This window comes from Bombina bombina, chromosome 10, assembly GCF_027579735.1.
Source record: "Bombina bombina isolate aBomBom1 chromosome 10, aBomBom1.pri, whole genome shotgun sequence".
In the NCBI taxonomy this organism is placed as follows: Eukaryota; Metazoa; Chordata; class Amphibia; order Anura; family Bombinatoridae; genus Bombina; species Bombina bombina.
This window is the reverse complement of record NC_069508.1, coordinates 165038738-165055933: the sequence shown is the minus strand read 5'-3', so window position 1 is coordinate 165055933 and position 17196 is coordinate 165038738. Positions and strand designations below refer to the sequence as shown.

At 41.0% G+C, this 17196-nt stretch overlaps 1 protein-coding gene across 1 annotated transcript in view; it reads right to left on the bottom strand.

The window, feature by feature from the left end:
- Nucleotides 1–2534: 2534 nt before the first annotated feature.
- Nucleotides 2535–17196, bottom strand: part of TTC39A (tetratricopeptide repeat domain 39A) — a 99875-nt gene continuing 85213 nt past the window's right edge. The window contains exons 14-18 of the mRNA XM_053693492.1: nucleotides 11447–11567; nucleotides 10968–11079; nucleotides 7024–7138; nucleotides 4754–4870; nucleotides 2535–3004 (exon numbers count right to left, since the gene is read on the bottom strand). Coding sequence (XP_053549467.1) covers nucleotides 2908–3004; nucleotides 4754–4870; nucleotides 7024–7138; nucleotides 10968–11079; nucleotides 11447–11567 — 562 coding nt within the window. The 3' untranslated portion in view covers nucleotides 2535–2907. The remainder of the gene's footprint in view (nucleotides 3005–4753; nucleotides 4871–7023; nucleotides 7139–10967; nucleotides 11080–11446; nucleotides 11568–17196) is intronic.

Genomic DNA, 17196 nt, shown 5'->3' with positions numbered 1-17196 from the left:
TTCTGAATTATCTGCTCTTTCTTGTGAGTCTCCTTTTCTGATTTTTCATCAGGATAAGGCGGTGTTGCGAACTTCTTTTGAATTTTTACCTAAAGTTGTGAATTCCAACAACATTAGTAGAGAAATTGTGGTTCCTTCATTATGTCCTAATCCTAAGAATTCTAAGGAGAAATCGTTGCATTCTTTGGATGTTGTTAGAGCTTTGAAATATTATGTTGAAGCTACGAAATCTTTCCGTAAGACTTCTAGTCTATTTGTTATCTTTTCCGGTTCTAGAAAAGGCCAGAAAGCTTCTGCCATTTCTTTGGCATCTTGGTTGAAATCTTTAATTCATCTTGCCTATGTTGAGTCGGGTAAAACTCCGCCTCAGAGAATTACAGCTCATTCTACTAGGTCAGCTTCTACTTCCTGGGCGTTTAGGAATGAAGCTTCGGTTGACCAGATTTGCAAAGCAGCAACTTGGTCCTCTTTGCATACTTTTACTAAATTCTACCATTTTGATGTATTTTCTTCTTCTGAAGCAGTTTTTGGTAGAAAAGTACTTCAGGCAGCGGTTTCAGTTTGAATCTTCTGCTTATGTTTTTCGTTAACTTTATTTTTGGGTGTGGATTATTTTCAGCAGGAATTGGCTGTCTTTATTTTATCCCTCCCTCTCTAGTGACTCTTGTGTGGAAAGATCCACATCTTGGGTAGTCATTATCCCATACGTCACTAGCTCATGGACTCTTGCTAATTACATGAAAGAAAACATAATTTATGTAAGAACTTACCTGATAAATTCATTTCTTTCATATTAGCAAGAGTCCATGAGGCCCGCCCTTTTTTTGTGGTGGTTATGATTTTGTATAAAGCACAATTATTCCAATTCCTTATTTTATATGCTTTCGCACTTTTTTATCACCCCACTTCTTGGCTATTCGTTAAACTGAATTGTGGGTGTGGTGAGGGGTGTATTTATAGGCATTTTGAGGTTTGGGAAACTTTGCCCCTCCTGGTAGGAATGTATATCCCATACGTCACTAGCTCATGGACTCTTGCTAATATGAAAGAAATGAATTTATCAGGTAAGTTCTTACATAAATTATGTTTTTCTGTGGGTGGTAGCTCACCGCTTCTCAGGACTTTAAGACTTTAAAGAATTAAGTGAGGTCTCTCCCTGCGGGGGTATTGATTTCACTCCATGCTGGTGAGTTTTAGAAAATCAGACCCATAGTGCTCAACACGTGCACCTACCTCAGTATGCTCATGGAAATGTGTCAACAAAGAATACTGAGAGAAAGAGGCAGTTTGATAACTAAAGTAAATTGGAAAGTTGTTTTAAATTGTGCACACTGTCACAATAATGAAAGTTTCATTTTAACGTTACTGTCCCTGTACTATGTTTATAAATTATAACATATTCCCTGCTGAAGTCATGTGTTTCATGCTGGGGGTAACTATTAATCTTTTGCCAATACAGTTCTTTCTGGCAGCCAAGGGTTAAGTGGCAGTAACCTATAATAATCTATATGTGGACTTGCGCATGAATAAGAGTCTTTAGAAATTACCCACAGTTCTTTGTTGTGTTAAGTGAAGTGCAGTAAATCTAGTTTTTATGCTGTCATAGACCAATTCTACTTCTCGTTCCTTTTTATTGTTCTTTAGTCCGGGGCATTGAGACTGTTTGTTTATGTATGGAGGGCTGCATTACATTATACCCATATTTATGCTAAAGATAATGCCTCAAAATAAAATGAGATAATCACATAGTTTACTATTAATTAATTGAACTGTATATACTACTGAAATGTACCACGTGTGATATAAAACACTTGCTTAACTACACAAATGGAACTGCTTTTTCTTTAATACATTATTTAACACATTACAGTGTTTTTTGCTCACAAGTGCTGAGGAGCACACAGTAACCCTTGGGGGCCGGATGTGGCCCTTGGGCTGTAGTCTGGGCAGCCCTGCTGTAAAATATTAGAATTATATCTGAAGCTATTTTTTTGAGAGCAGATGTAAAATAAAATGACTTTACATAGTGTGGCAGCCCGGACTGGCCATAGGGCATACAGGGCAAACACCCTGCTGTAGTCCTTGCTGCTATATGGAAACTGTCTCCACCCTCTCTTAATATGGGTAACAATAGGAAAGCTGTTACAGTCTGCAAGTTTTGTAAAGCAGATAGTACATTTTCTGTCTGGCTGTTAAGCAGAGATGCTGTAGGACAAGAGATCTGGTGTAATATGGCTACCTAACTGACAGATGTCTAACTGATGTGGGCTGCTCTGCCTTTAAATGTCCAGGCCTGGTTTTGGTCCCAGTCCTGTGGTGCACTATACATCAGGGCTCATTGTCTTGTAATATTCATAGCATAGAAGTGATTGTACATAATCTAATTAAAAGGCACTGTGGTACGTCCAGCTATAGATCTGTGCTCTCTGAATTAGTGTCGGACATCTTGGAGTGCAACACTGTTGTAATAAACCTTACACCGGTCTATTAGTGAAGAACGTTCATGTTAAGGAATAGATAGAACATTCACCAAATAAGTTCATCAATTACTTTTAGTACATTTCTCACAACTCCTCCTTACACCTTGCTGAAGAACACTTTGCGGTGCTCCTTTACACATTACTGGATTTAAATAATTTACAGTAGATATTTACAGTAAAATAAATGGTAATGATGAGAATAGCTGTAGGCAACAGATATATCTGCTCACTACCTGTAACCATCCTAGTCCCGCAGGACGCAGCTCTGTGCGCCTAACCAACAAGTTGTAAAAACAATTTGCTGTGGCAATAATGTCCTATATTCCTTCTAACAGATATTCAGTCCTTGTTCCCCAGGAGTTGGTCCCATCTGTGTCACAGTTTGTTGTCTCCCCCCAGGTAATTGGGGGGTTCCCAGTAGCCCACATCAGCAGCCGTTTTGCGGCACGGATTTAGCTTGCAGCAGCGCATCCTGGATCCTAAAATGTGTACGGGACTCCATGGAGTAATTCTTATAATTGTGTCTGAGAAGATACAAACATGAGAGTTTAATATTACATCAGCCACTGCAGGCCCTAGCCCCATCAGACTGGGTATTTTAGTGCATTACTACATGTGTTACCTTATCGCTCTTAACCAATATCTTCTATCTCTCCAGATCATCATCAACTGCAGGCACTAACCCCATCATTCATTGTATTACTAAATTTGTCCTCATTATAATGTTTCATACATGTACACACTAAAGCATTGTCTGTAATCTCACTGATACCTATGGGCATGTACCATGTACACTCACACTAGAGCCTTGTCTGTAATCCCACTGATACCTATGGGCATGTACACTAACACTACAGCATTGTCTGTAATCTCACTGATACCTATGGGCATGTACACTCACACTACAGCATTGTCTGTAATCTCACTGATGCCTATGGGCATGTACACTCACACTACAGCATTGTCTGTAATCTCACTGATGCCTATGGGCATGTACACTCACACTACAGCATTGTCTGTAATCTCATTGATGCCTATGGGCATGTACACTCACACTACAGCATTGTCTGTAATCTCACTGATGCCTATGGGCATGTACACTCACACTACAGCATTGTCTGTAATCTCGCTGATGCCTATGGGCATGTACCATGTACACTCACACTACAGCATTGTCTGTAATCTCACTGATGCCTATGGGCATGTACACTCACACTACAGCATTGTCTGTAATCTCACTGATGCCTATAGGAATGTACCATGTACACTCACACTAGAGCCTTGTCTGTAATCTCACTGATACCTATGGGCATGTACTATGTACACTCACACTAGAGCCTTGTCTGTAATCCCACTGATGCCTGGTATGTACCATGTACACTCACACTAGAGCCTTGTCTGTAATCTCACTGATGCCCAGCACTCCTCAGACGGGAGTTGTTAATGACCTTTAATAGGACTTAAGACAAGAAGAATGTGCTCTAAAGTGTTAAAGCATTTTTTTATTGCACCACTACTCGCATATAACTGTGTGTTTAAAGCCTGCAAAGGTGGTAAATCTATAGTTAAAATCAGATCAACAGCAGTAATACACTACTGGGAGCTATCTTAACACATGCCCCACTTACTTGGCACACCCCTACCCCATGCCCCACTCACTTGGCACACCCATGCTCCACTTAATTGACACACCCCTATGCCATGCTTCACTCACTTGGTACACACCTACCCCATGCCCCACTCACTTGGCACACCACTACCCCATGTCTCCCTTGCTTGGCACACCACTACCCCATGCCTCCCTCGCTTGGCACACCACTACCCCATGCCTCCCTCGCTTGGCACACCACTACCCCATGCCTCCCTCGCTTGGCACACACCTACCCCATGCCTCCCTTGCTTGGCACACACCTACTCCATGCCTCCCTCGCTTGGCACACACCTACTCCATGCCTCCCTCGCTTGGCACACCACTACCCCATGCCTCCCTCGCTTGGCACACCACTACCCCATGCCTCCCTCGCTTGGCACACCACTACCCCATGCCTCCCTCGCTTGGCACACCACTACCCCATGCCTCCCTCGCTTGGCACACCACTACCCCATGCCTCACTTGCTTGGCACACCACTACCCCATTCCTCACTTGCTTGGCACACACCTACCCCATGCCTCACTCGTTTGGCACACACCTACCCGATGCCCCTCTCGCTTGGCACACCACCTTCCCCATGCCCCACTCACTTGGCACACCACTACACCATGCCTCACTCACTTGGCACACTCCAGCAGCCGTACAGCTTCCTCTCTTTTGTCCAGCTGCAGATATAGCAGAGCCAGCTCCAGCAGAGCATTGGGAACAAGATAATGATCATATTTAATCTTCTTTTCACTGTAAAAAAAATAAGTGGACAGAACTGTAAGTTAAACTGGTAGTGTGTACAGAGACTTGTATTGCTCTGTGTGTAAGGACATATTGTGCAGATACTCCAGAAACAGTTATACAATAAGTGACTTATGTTTCTAGGTACATACTGGTACACAGGGGTACCATGCAGACCGGACTAATGGTACACAGGGCTGCACTCCCATATACAGCGGCACTCCCATATACAGCGGCACTCCCATATACAGCGGCACTCCCATATACAGCGGCACTCCCATATACAGCGGCACTCCCATATACAGCGGCACTCCCATATACAGCGGCACTCCCATATACAGCGGCACTCCCATATACAGCGGCACTCCCATATACAGCGGCACTCCCATATACAGCGGCACTCATATAATCAGTTTCACTCCTATAAGCAGTGGCACTCACTCCCATATACAGCGGCACTCATATAATCAGTTTCACTCCTATAAGAAGCGGCACTCTCATATACAGCGGCACTCATATAATCAGTTTCACTCCTATAAGAAGCGGCACTCTCATATACAGCGGCACTCTCATATACAGCGGCACTCAATAAGTGACTTATGTTTCTAGGTACATAATGGTACACAGGGTTGTACATGCATCAACTGTATACAGCACTGCTATGTACATGCCAACCGGTCTTTGGTGAATCTATGGTTTGGGTTATATGCAGTAGACCACTGTTTATAGAATATTTTCAGCAACATGCACATGGCTGGACACTGTTGCAGATTAGAGTACACAAACAATGTTCTGCAAGTTATATATATAAACACACACATATAAAGCAGCACTCTCATATACAGCATTATCCATATACTTCAGCACTCTCATATACAGCATTATCCATATACTTCAGCACTCTCATATACAGCATTATCCATATACTTCAGCACTCTCATATACAGCAATATCCATATACTTCAGCACTCTCATATACAGCATTATCCATATACTTCAGCACTCTCATATACAGCATTATCCATATACCACAGCACTCCCATATACAGCAGCACTCCCATATACAGCAGCACTCCCATATACAGCAGCACTCCCATATACAGCAGCACTCCCATATACAGCAGCACTCTCATATGTAGCTGCACTCTCATGTACAGCAGCATTATCCATATACAGCAGTGCTCCTATATACAGCAGCGCTCTCATATACCGCAGCACTCTCATTTACAGCGGCGCTCCCATATACAGCGGCGCTCCCATATATAGCGGCGCTCCCATATACAGCGGCGCTCCCATATACAGCGGCGCTCCCATATACAGCGGCGCTCCCATATACAGCGGCGCTCCCGTATGCAGCAGCACTCTCATTTACAGCAGCATTCCCATATACAACAGCATCCATATACAGCTGCACTCCCATATACAGCAGCACTCTCATATGCAGCAGCACTCTCATATACAGCAGCACTCCCATATACACTAGCACTCTCATATACAGCTTTATCCATAAACTTCAGCACTCTCATATACAGCAGCACTCCCATATACACTAGTACTCTCATATACAGCATTATCCATAAACTTCAGCACTCTCATATACAGCATTATCCATAAACCTCAGCACTCTCATATACAGCATTATCCATGTACCACAGAACTCCCATATACAGCGGCACTCTCATATAATCAGCGGCACTCTCATATAATCAGCGGCACTCCATATACAGCGGCACTCCCATAATCCGTTTCACACCTATAATCAGTTTCACTGCTTTAAGCAGCAGCACTCACATAATCAGTTTCACTGCTATAAGCAGCGGCACTCCCATATACAGCGGCACTCCCATATACAGCGGCACTCATATAATCCGTTTCACTCCTATAATCAGTTTCACTGCTTTAAGCAGCAGCACTCACATAATCAGTTTCACTGCTATAAGCAGCAGCACTCACATAATCCGTTTCACTCCTATAATCAGTTTCACTGCTTTAAGCAGCAGCACTCACATAATCCGTTTCACTCCTATAATCAGTTTCACTGCTTTAAGCAGCAGCACTCACATAATCAGTTTCACTGCTATAAGCAGCGGCACTCCCATATACAGCGGCACTCATATAATCCGTTTCACTCCTATAAGCAGCGGCACATCCATCTCACTTACTTTGTGTGGATGTAGGTGAAGCTTTGCTCAGCCTCTGAGATTCTGCCCAGGTACTTCAAGCACAGACCCTTCAGCAGTTTAACCAGGCACCGATCATCCACCAGGAATTCTGATGCTGCAAACAAACAGGCAATATGAGTATTCCCACCAACCTGGCACCTGACCTGAGACAATCAGTTTGCCCTTTTTTGTGCCAGATCTTTAATGCTTTTGTGTGTTTACTATATGTACACAACTGGTTTTTCAACATACATTTTAAAAAACAAACAAAAACATTCCAATTTATAGTGAAATTAAACTGCAGAACACAGTAACAATAGAATGTTTATTACGACTGTTATATATGCGCCTGTGCCTGCAGCTCTATTCAGAGCCGTTCTCATATTGTAACACCTTAAAGATGTCAGATACTGAAGCTCCGCCTCTTGACATTGGGCACAGCCATCTTGGAGCGCTCATATTGTTACCCTGTTACAGAAGTGGTGCACACTCACAGATCAGTGTTGTTCCTGGTTTATTACAGCTTTGCCATTTGCTTGGGGTTAGCAAGCATGATATAAAGTGTGAGCTTTACATCTTTTACACAGTTTTTAAAAAATTGGAAGAATATATAAATAAAAACACTCAGGGATGTGAAGCTTTTGCTCTGTATCCTGCACACTAGCCTGAAGCCAACAAGCCAGCAACCTCACTAATCTGAAATGCCCACACACATGTACAGGGTACTGAATACCTAAGGTCCAAGATGGTGGCTCCGAGTATGAAGAAACTGAGCCTGGTGAGCAGTTGGACCTAGCAGTTTAAAATCTCTTTAAATCTACTGCTTGTTGTTAGTCTACTTGGTTAAAACCTAGCTCCCTTCCCTGAGAGCATACTGAGGTAGGCTCAGGAGTGTGCACATAATAATACATGTTGCTGCCATAGACACATGCATGCTCCTGAACCTACCTCAGTATGCTCTCATGGAACAGAGCTAAGTTTCATAAATGGACACCAAGATAAAAAGTTAAATTTGATAATAGATTTAAATTAGAAAGATTTGACTTCTATGTAGGCACATTCTGTATGGTACAAGCTTTTTACTGATTCCTCATGCCTCAATAATTACTAAAATAATGTTGGGAAATCACACCAGAAAGGCAACGCACAGTGCCAGGCAAAGTGAGAACTAGTGGGATACACAGCTGAGATGGTACTCGGCACCTATGAGACTCATCTGCTTGTTACCTACTACCCATATGCAGGAGGTGATGCACAGCTGAGATGGTACTTGGCACCTATGATACTCATCTGCTTGTTACCTACTACCCATATGCAGGAGGTGATGCACAGCTGAGATAGTATTTGGCACCAATGATACTCATCTGCTTGTTACCTACTACCCATATGCAGGAGATGATGCACAGCTGAGGTGGTACTTGTTACATACTACCCATATGCAGGAGGGGATGCACAGCTGTGATGGTACTTGGCACCTATGAGACTCATCTGCTTGTTACCTACTACCCATATGCAGGAGGTGATGAACAGCTGAGATGTACTTGGCACCTATGAGACTCATCTGCTTGTTACCTACTACCCATATGCAGGAGGCGATGAACAGCTGAGATGGTACTTGGCACCTATGAGACTCATCTGTTTGTTACCTACTACCCATATGCAGGAGGTGATGCACAGCTGAGATGGTATTTGGCACCTATGAGACTCATCTGCTTGTTACCTACTACCTATATGCAGGAGGTGATGCACAGCTGAGATGGTATTTGGCACCTATGAGACTCATCTGCTTGTTACCTACTACCCATATGCAGGAGGTGATGCACAGCTGAGATGGTATTTGGCACCAATGATTCTCATCTGCTTGTTACCTACTACCCATATGCAAGAGATGATGCACAGCTGAGATGGTACTTGGCACCTATGAGACTCATCTGCTTGTTACCTAGTACCCAGTTGCTGGAGGTGATGAACAGCTGAGATGGTATTTGGCACCTATGAGACTCATCTGCTTGTTACCTACTACCCATATGCAGGAGGCGATGCACAGCTGAGATGGTACTTGTTACCTACTACCCATATGCAGGAGATGATGCACAGCTGAGATGTACTTGGCACCTACTACCCATATGCAGGAGGGGATGCACAGCTGAGATGTACTTGGCACCTACTACCCATATGCAGGAGGGGATGCACAGCTGAGATGTACTTGGCACCTATGATACTCATCTGCTTGTTACCTACTACCCATATGCAGGAGATGATGCACAGCTGAGATGGTACTTGGCACCTATGAGACTCATCTGCTTGTTACCTACTACCCATATGCAGGAGATGATGCACAGCTGAGATGGTACTTGGCACCAATGAGACTCATCTGCTTGTTACCTACTACCCATATGCAGGAGGCGATGCACAGCTGAGATGGTACTTGGCACCTATGATACTCATCTGCTTGTTACCTACTACCCATATGCAGGAGGTGATGCACAGCTGAGATGGTATTTGGTACCAATGAGACTCATCTGCTTGTTACCTACTACCCATATGCAGGAGGTGATGCACAGCTGAGATGGTACTTGGCACCTATGATACTCATCTGCTTGTTACCTACTACCCATATGCAGGAGGTGATGCACAGCTGAGATGTACTTGGCACCTACTACCCATATGCAGGAGGTGATGCACAGCTGAGATGTACTTGGCACCTACTACCCATATGCAGGAGATGATGCACAGCTGAGATGTACTTGGCACCTACTACCCATATGCAGGAGGTGATGCACAGCTGAGATGTACTTGGCACCTACTACCCATATGCAGGAGATGATGCACAGCTGAGATGGTACTTGTTACCTACTACCCATATGCAGGAGATGATGCACAGCTGAGATGTACTTGGCACCTACTACCCATATGCAGGAGATGATGCACAGCTGAGATGTACTTGGCACCTACTACCTATATGCAGGAGGGGATGCACAGCTGAGATGTACTTGGCACCTATGAGACTCATCTGCTTGTTACCTACTACCCATATGCAGGAGGCGATGCACAGCTGAGATGGTACTTGTTACCTACTACCCATATGCAGGAGATGATGCACAGCTGAGATGGTACTTGGCACCTATGAGACTCATCTGCTTGTTACCTACTACCCATATGCAGGAGATGATGCACAGCTGAGATGGTACTTGGCACCAATGAGACTCAACTGCTTGTTACCTACTACCCATATGCAGGAGGCGATGCACAGCTGAGATGGTACTTGGCACCTATGATACTCATCTGCTTGTTACCTACTACCCATATGCTGGAGGTGATGCACAGCTGAGATGTACTTGGCACCTACTACCCATATGCAGGAGGTGATGAACAGCTGAGATGTACTTGGCACCTACTACCCATATGCAGGAGGTGATGCACAGCTGAGATGTACTTGGCACCTACTACCCATATGCAGGAGGTGATGCACAGCTGAGATGTACTTGGCACCTACTACCCATATGCTGGAGGTGATGCACAGCTGAGATTTACTTGGCACCTACTACCCATATGCTGGAGGTGATGCACAGCTGAGATGTACTTGGCACCTACTACCCATATGCTGGAGGTGATGCACAGCTGAGATGTACTTGGCACCTACTACCCATATGCAGGAGGTGATGCACAGCTGAGATGTACTTGGCACCTATTACCCATATGCTGGAGGTGATGAACAGCTGAGATGGTATTTGGCACCAATGAGACTCATCTGCTTGTTACCTAGTACCCAGTTGCTGGAGGTGATACACAGTGTGTGGCGCTATATGACATGTAGAGGGGATTTTGTGTACTAGCTGCTGAACATTAGCTGTAGAGGGGCATTATCCGCCCATAGTCCAGTACCCTCAAATGTTTGTACAGCACAAATATGAGCGCTTGCCTTAAACTACATCACTTGCTACCTGCGGCTTCTTCTAAAGCTTCCTCGGCCTGGGTTAATGTCTCTAACATTCCTTCAGTCAGATCCTGTTGTTTCCCGATCACTGCATAACCATTCCAGATGTACATCATCTCCTGTAAGAGTGAGGGAAGTCATCTTAATACACTCCAGCATGATACCCAGGTAAAGGAGATCTAAGACTAGATAGATTGATGCATAGGAAGGTAGGTAGATAGATAGACAGATATAGATAGATAGATAGATAGATAGATAGATAGATAGATAGATAGATAGATAGATAGACAGACAGGCAGGAAGATATAGAAAGAGACAAATATAGATAGATAGATAGATGGATGATAGATAGGCAGATAGATACTGATAGACAGTTATAGATAATGTTCCTATGTTCTGATTGTTAATTGTAGCTGTTTCACATGTCTAAAAAAGGGGCCTAAAAGTCAAAGAGTAAGATATCCAGAGATTGTACAACTTTCATACCATTGGAGGGACTGGCAGAGGCACTGGATTCTGAGGGAGGTATCTTCGTGATTTCCTAATAGCAAATTTTTCTGTTGGAAGAGATTTTCCAGCAATCTTCACTTTCAACCCAGGCACCTGTCTAAAAAGAACCCCAGAGATTATATTATTACCTATTTATATAAATGAGAAATCATATAAGCATTGTTAGTCCAATGATCTGGGTGCAAAATTAAGGCTTTTGCAGTATGTACTGGTACATTGTAATTTTACTAACCATTAACCCATATTAAAAGCTTGTATAAGACAAACTCCTCTTTTTCTCCTGTCTAAATGGGCATCTTTAATGTTTGCCTTTAAATATAACCTTACATATAATATATGTTCTATATAAAAAAAAAAGTCACTACTACAAATCTCTTGTTTGTTCTCCCTAATATTAAAGAGCCATGAAATTCTAAAAGCTCCCCCTGGTGGTAAGATATTGCACTAACAAAAATCTCATCACAAAAGTCATTCAATTCTATACATAATGTTTTGTCTCCCCCTAGAGGTTACTGTGTAACCTACACCAAGCTAATAAGATTGAATTTAAATGATCATTTAATAACAATTAGATTCTTGCTTGGTTAGTTTCACCATAACTGGACAATTATTTCTACATTTAATCTTTATTATCTATAATGACCTGAATGGTAAATATTCATGCTGGCTAATGACAGACTGGGCAGCATTTCTGTGTCACACGAGTCACATTAGAAAACAACACACATATGCAGGCACTTGCCAAGTCTGAATATCAGCAAAACAAACAAAAAGGTGATCCCAGCCACACTTAAAGGGACAGTCTAGTATAAATTAAACTTTCATTATTCAGATAGGATTTTTAATTTTAATCAACTTTCCAATTTACTTTTATCATCAAATTTGCTTTTTTCTCTTGGTATTCTTAGTTTAAACTAAACATAGGTAGGCTCATATGCTAATTTCTAAGCCTTTGAGGGCTGCCTCTTATCACATGCTTTTTAAATCTCTTTTCAACACAAAGAGACAGAAAGTACACGTTGGCCATATAGATAACACTGAGTTCAAGCACAGGGGGTTATTTAAGATTTAGCACAAAACAATGCTAAATGTAAAACAATAGATAATAAACAGTCACAGTCATGTGATCAGGGGGCTGGAAGAAGGTTCCTAGATACAAGGTAATCACAGAGGTAAAAAGTATATTAATATAACTGTTTGGTTATGCAAAACTGGGGAATGGGTAATAAAGGGATTATCTATCTTTTAAAACAATAACAATTCTATGGTAGACTGTCCCTTTAAAAGTAAGAGCTTTATTATCTTCTTACAGGGTCCATAGGAGTAAAATACAACTATAGGCTATACATGACTAAGGGCCTATAGCAGGCCTGAAACCTTGTATTTTACTCCTATGGACCCTGTGAGAAGATAATAAATAAATCAAGCCCCATTTGTGGTTCCTGTGAACCTGCTAATTAAAGCTCTGTAGCTATAACTTTCCATTAACCTGTAAGGCTTCACTTAGCTCTGACATTCTGCTAATTTCTCTTTACCCCAAACTCTGTCCTTTCAAATATAGTTACATTTGGTGCCAGTTTATTTATTATTTTGAGCTGTGCAATAGGAACATCTGGGTTTATCATATAATTAGGTAAATGAATATGAAATGGAAAACTCCAGGAGATAGTTCAATAAAATGTAATCTTTATTCCACAGTTCTGAAAATCTTGACAAGTTTCATGATAAGAACTATGTCAATGGTGTAGTAGGGAGCCTACGCGTTTCGAAACTTACAAAACCTTGTTCACTGAATGGTTTGTTCTATCAGTTATAGTCACAATGACAGTGAGTACAGTTTCATCTTCCTACAACGGATCACTGTTGTCTTATGCAGGAAAAATATTTATCATTAAGGTGTAATAAAGAGTCACAGTAAAAATTACCGGGATAGATAGAGCAAAAAAGTCGAAGCAACTTTATAATAAATTTATTTGATCAAAACCATCTCAGAACTTTAAGGGTCATACAATTATATGATTTAAAGGGGCAATTAGGTTTGAATGAAACATTTGTGATTCAGATAGAGCAATTTACTATTATCAGATTTATGTCATTCTTTTGGTATCCTTTGTTGAAGAGTATACCTGGGTAGGCTCAGCAGCGTGTATATGTTTTTAGCACTCTATGGCAGCAGATTTTGCAAAAATGTATTATATTGCAACATTGTTGCAAAGACTGCTGCTATGGAGTACTTAGGATACGTGCACTAAGCATACCCAAGTATACTCTGGTTATACTGTAAACCTATCGCTCTATCTGATGGATGTTCTGATTGCTCTGATCTTGGATCTCTGCAGAACAGAGGCATACAGTATTTTGTGACCTTGAACAGTCAAGACCAGAATTTTTGTTGTTTAAAAAGATAGATAATCCCTTTATACCCATTCCCCAGTTTTTCATAACAAACACTGTTATAGAAATATACTTTTTACCTCTGTGATTACCTTGTATCTAAGCCTCTGCAGACTGCCCCTTTATTTCATTTCTTTTGACAGACTTGCATTTTAGCCAATCAGTGCTGACTCCTAGGTAACTTCACGTGCATGAGCTCAATGTTATCTATATGAAACACATGAACTAATGCCCTATATTGGTGAAAAATTGTTAAAATGCATTCAGATTAGAGGCGGGCTTCAAGGTCTAAGAAATTAACATATGAACCTCCTAGGTTTAGCTTTCAACTAAGAATACAAAGAGAACAAAGCAAAATGGGCGATAAAAGTAAATTGGAAAGTTGTTTAAAATGACATGCCCTATTTGAATCATGAAAGTTTATTTTGAACTTGACTGTCCCTTTAAGGTCTGTGCCTAGGGCAGCAGGATTTGAGGGGTAGGTCTGAAGCATTATTTCTTCTCATCCCTATATTATCCGCATGTTTAATTTATTTGTTTTATTACACATGAAACCTAGTTCTCTGGTACTTAACTCCTCCATGTGCCCCTGGCCTGTTCTTGTGGAAAATACATCAGGTAAATATGAACTGTTGAGGGGACCCATGGGGGAGATTTGCTATGCCTAGAGCAGCACAAACACAGCACCACTGGGTTTACCATCTCTATGTTTCGTGGTTTTAGTATCTTGACGTCAGTGTTTTCCTGCATGTGAATTATCCTGGCACAGTGACCCTGCTGGGAACAACCAGTATAACCAGTGCATATATCATTAGACCTTCCTAGATTACTGAGGACACAGATATAAATACTTCTAGCTGATTATTTACTCTCCTGGCCTGGAGCCCCCAGATACACTACTGGATAATCCAGCAGTTGCTTCTGGCCAAATACTGTCACAATGACAACATCATCATAGTTTCTATTTCATAGGGAAACATATAATCTCTCTATGAGTCTGTGTACACACATGTGTTTGTGTGTATATGCATGTGTGTATGAGTACGTGTGTGTATGTGCATATGTGTGTGTGTATGTGCATATGTGTGTGTCTGTATGTGTATGTGCATGTGTGTAAATGTGTTTGTGTATGTGTGTACGCATGTATGTATGTGCATATGCATATATATATATATATATATATATATTTATGTGTATGTGCTTATGTGTGTACGTATGAGTATGTATGTGTGTGCGCATGAGAGTATGTGTGTGCATGCTCATGTGCATATGAGTATGTATGCGTGTGTGCATGAGTATGTGTGTGCATATGTGTTTTATAAGTGTGTGTGTTCATGTGTGTGCATGTGTGTGCATGTGTGTTTATGTGTGTGGATGTGTACTTATGCTTGCTTGTGAGTATGAGCAGAATACAGTGCAATATTTGCATATTTTAATTCTTACGTAAGGCTGACTCAAATAAACATAAAACACTTTGACATTATAATTATTATTATTATCGGTTATTTGTAGAGCGCCAACAGATTCCGCATGGCTAATAAAAATAATTACGCACATTAAAATAATTACAATGTATTTTCATTATTTATTTTGTCCCCTTTTCCTCTAATTTAGCTCTGAAAATTGTGGGTTTCCAATGCCTGAGAACTAGAAGTGCACACTTCAGCCTTCACAGGCCTAACACTTTTACATATCTGTCCTTAACTGGCCTCAGCAGGGGAGTTAGATAAGATACCACAACACAATGCCGTTTATTCTGGCAAAAAAATAGCGGATAGCAGAACCAGCTCATGCAAATTAGCCAGCTGGTGGGCGGTGTTTGACCGTTAAAAAGCCACTGTCGTGTGTAAATGTATTGTAAGCACAAGATGCTCATTCACTAGTCAAATTAGTTTAAAGACAGACAACTTCAATTTGTCCAGCTACTTTCTGTCAGTTAGGGTGGGAGATTCATCTTTTTATTGCTTTACCTGATGATATCTGAAGTTTACAAAAAATATATAGTGTATAGCGCTAGACCTAAAACACTTATGCCTCCCTAATACTGTCCTCCTCCTAGACAAAAAAATGTGGGATATATAAATTAAATTATAAGAAGGCGCTAAAAAAGCTTTAAGTATTAGAGAAAAAGGAGAGTGTTTGAATATTAGAAGATTGCCTAAATGGTATCAATAGGATTCCATTTGTAATAAACGGAGAAAAGTTCCCCAATATAAGATGGTGCTATTGTAACAATGTTGCAGTAAGTTCTGATTGAGATACTCCACCAAGGAGTATCTGAGATTGTTTAGGAGTACAATTTTGTACTTGGGGAGTGCATGATTGTATTTCATATGCTATGTTTTTATTTGTATTTTAACTATAGATATATGTATTCTATATATTTTTGCCTTTTTTAAGATCCAAAGTAAAAACTTTTTATATTTCATATTTGGTTCACTCGTTTCATTGAGATTTATAGAAGGTGGTTATTAATCCAGGTTTTCTAAAAATAATATTTCTGATATATATACAAAGTATACAATTGTTTAACAGAATATCTAAATCAGAACTTACTGCAACATTGTTACAATAGCACCATCTTATATTGGGGAACTTTTCTCCGTTTATTACAAATGGAATCCTATTGATACCATTTAGGCAATCTTCTAATATTCAAACACTCTCCTTTTTCTCTAACACTTAGAGCTTTTTTAGCGCCTTCTTATAATTTAATTTATATATCCCTGACGATATCTGAAGCTTGCTGATAGATAGTTTGTACTCTAAGGTTATTAGCTTTGTAAAACACCAGTTTTTAGTTTAGAGGGATTTATTTGTTATATATGCAAAAAAAAAAAGAAAATAGAGAGAAGGACTCAACTGAGAATGAACAGCTGGAAACAAACTCTGTGCTCGTTCTGAAATTCCGTGCCGCTCAGGGTAACAGTTTCTTCATGCTCACTCATTCACAGAGGACAAATATCTGCAGTACTGTATTTCAATCAGATCCCACAAAAAAGACAGCCCTGCCCTGAAACACCAGCCAATTATCTGCAACAATCCTCAGATGTACGTTTTGACCTCTCTGTGCTTCATCAGTGAGGTGCAGTGCATCCCTCTAGAAACCCTAAGAGTAAGAAGAGGAAATGAGATGTGGACTCCATGCCCATGTGACTGAAGGGATGCCACTGTTCCTCACTGATGAAGCACAAAGAGACTGAAACGTACTTCTGGTGTTTTTTGCTTTATCTGGTTCAGAGGAGAGGGAATCATAATTGAAATAAAGAATCACATAACATTAGTCCTATCGTCTTTAGTTTCAGAGTTATCCTGCATAATTATTTATACAA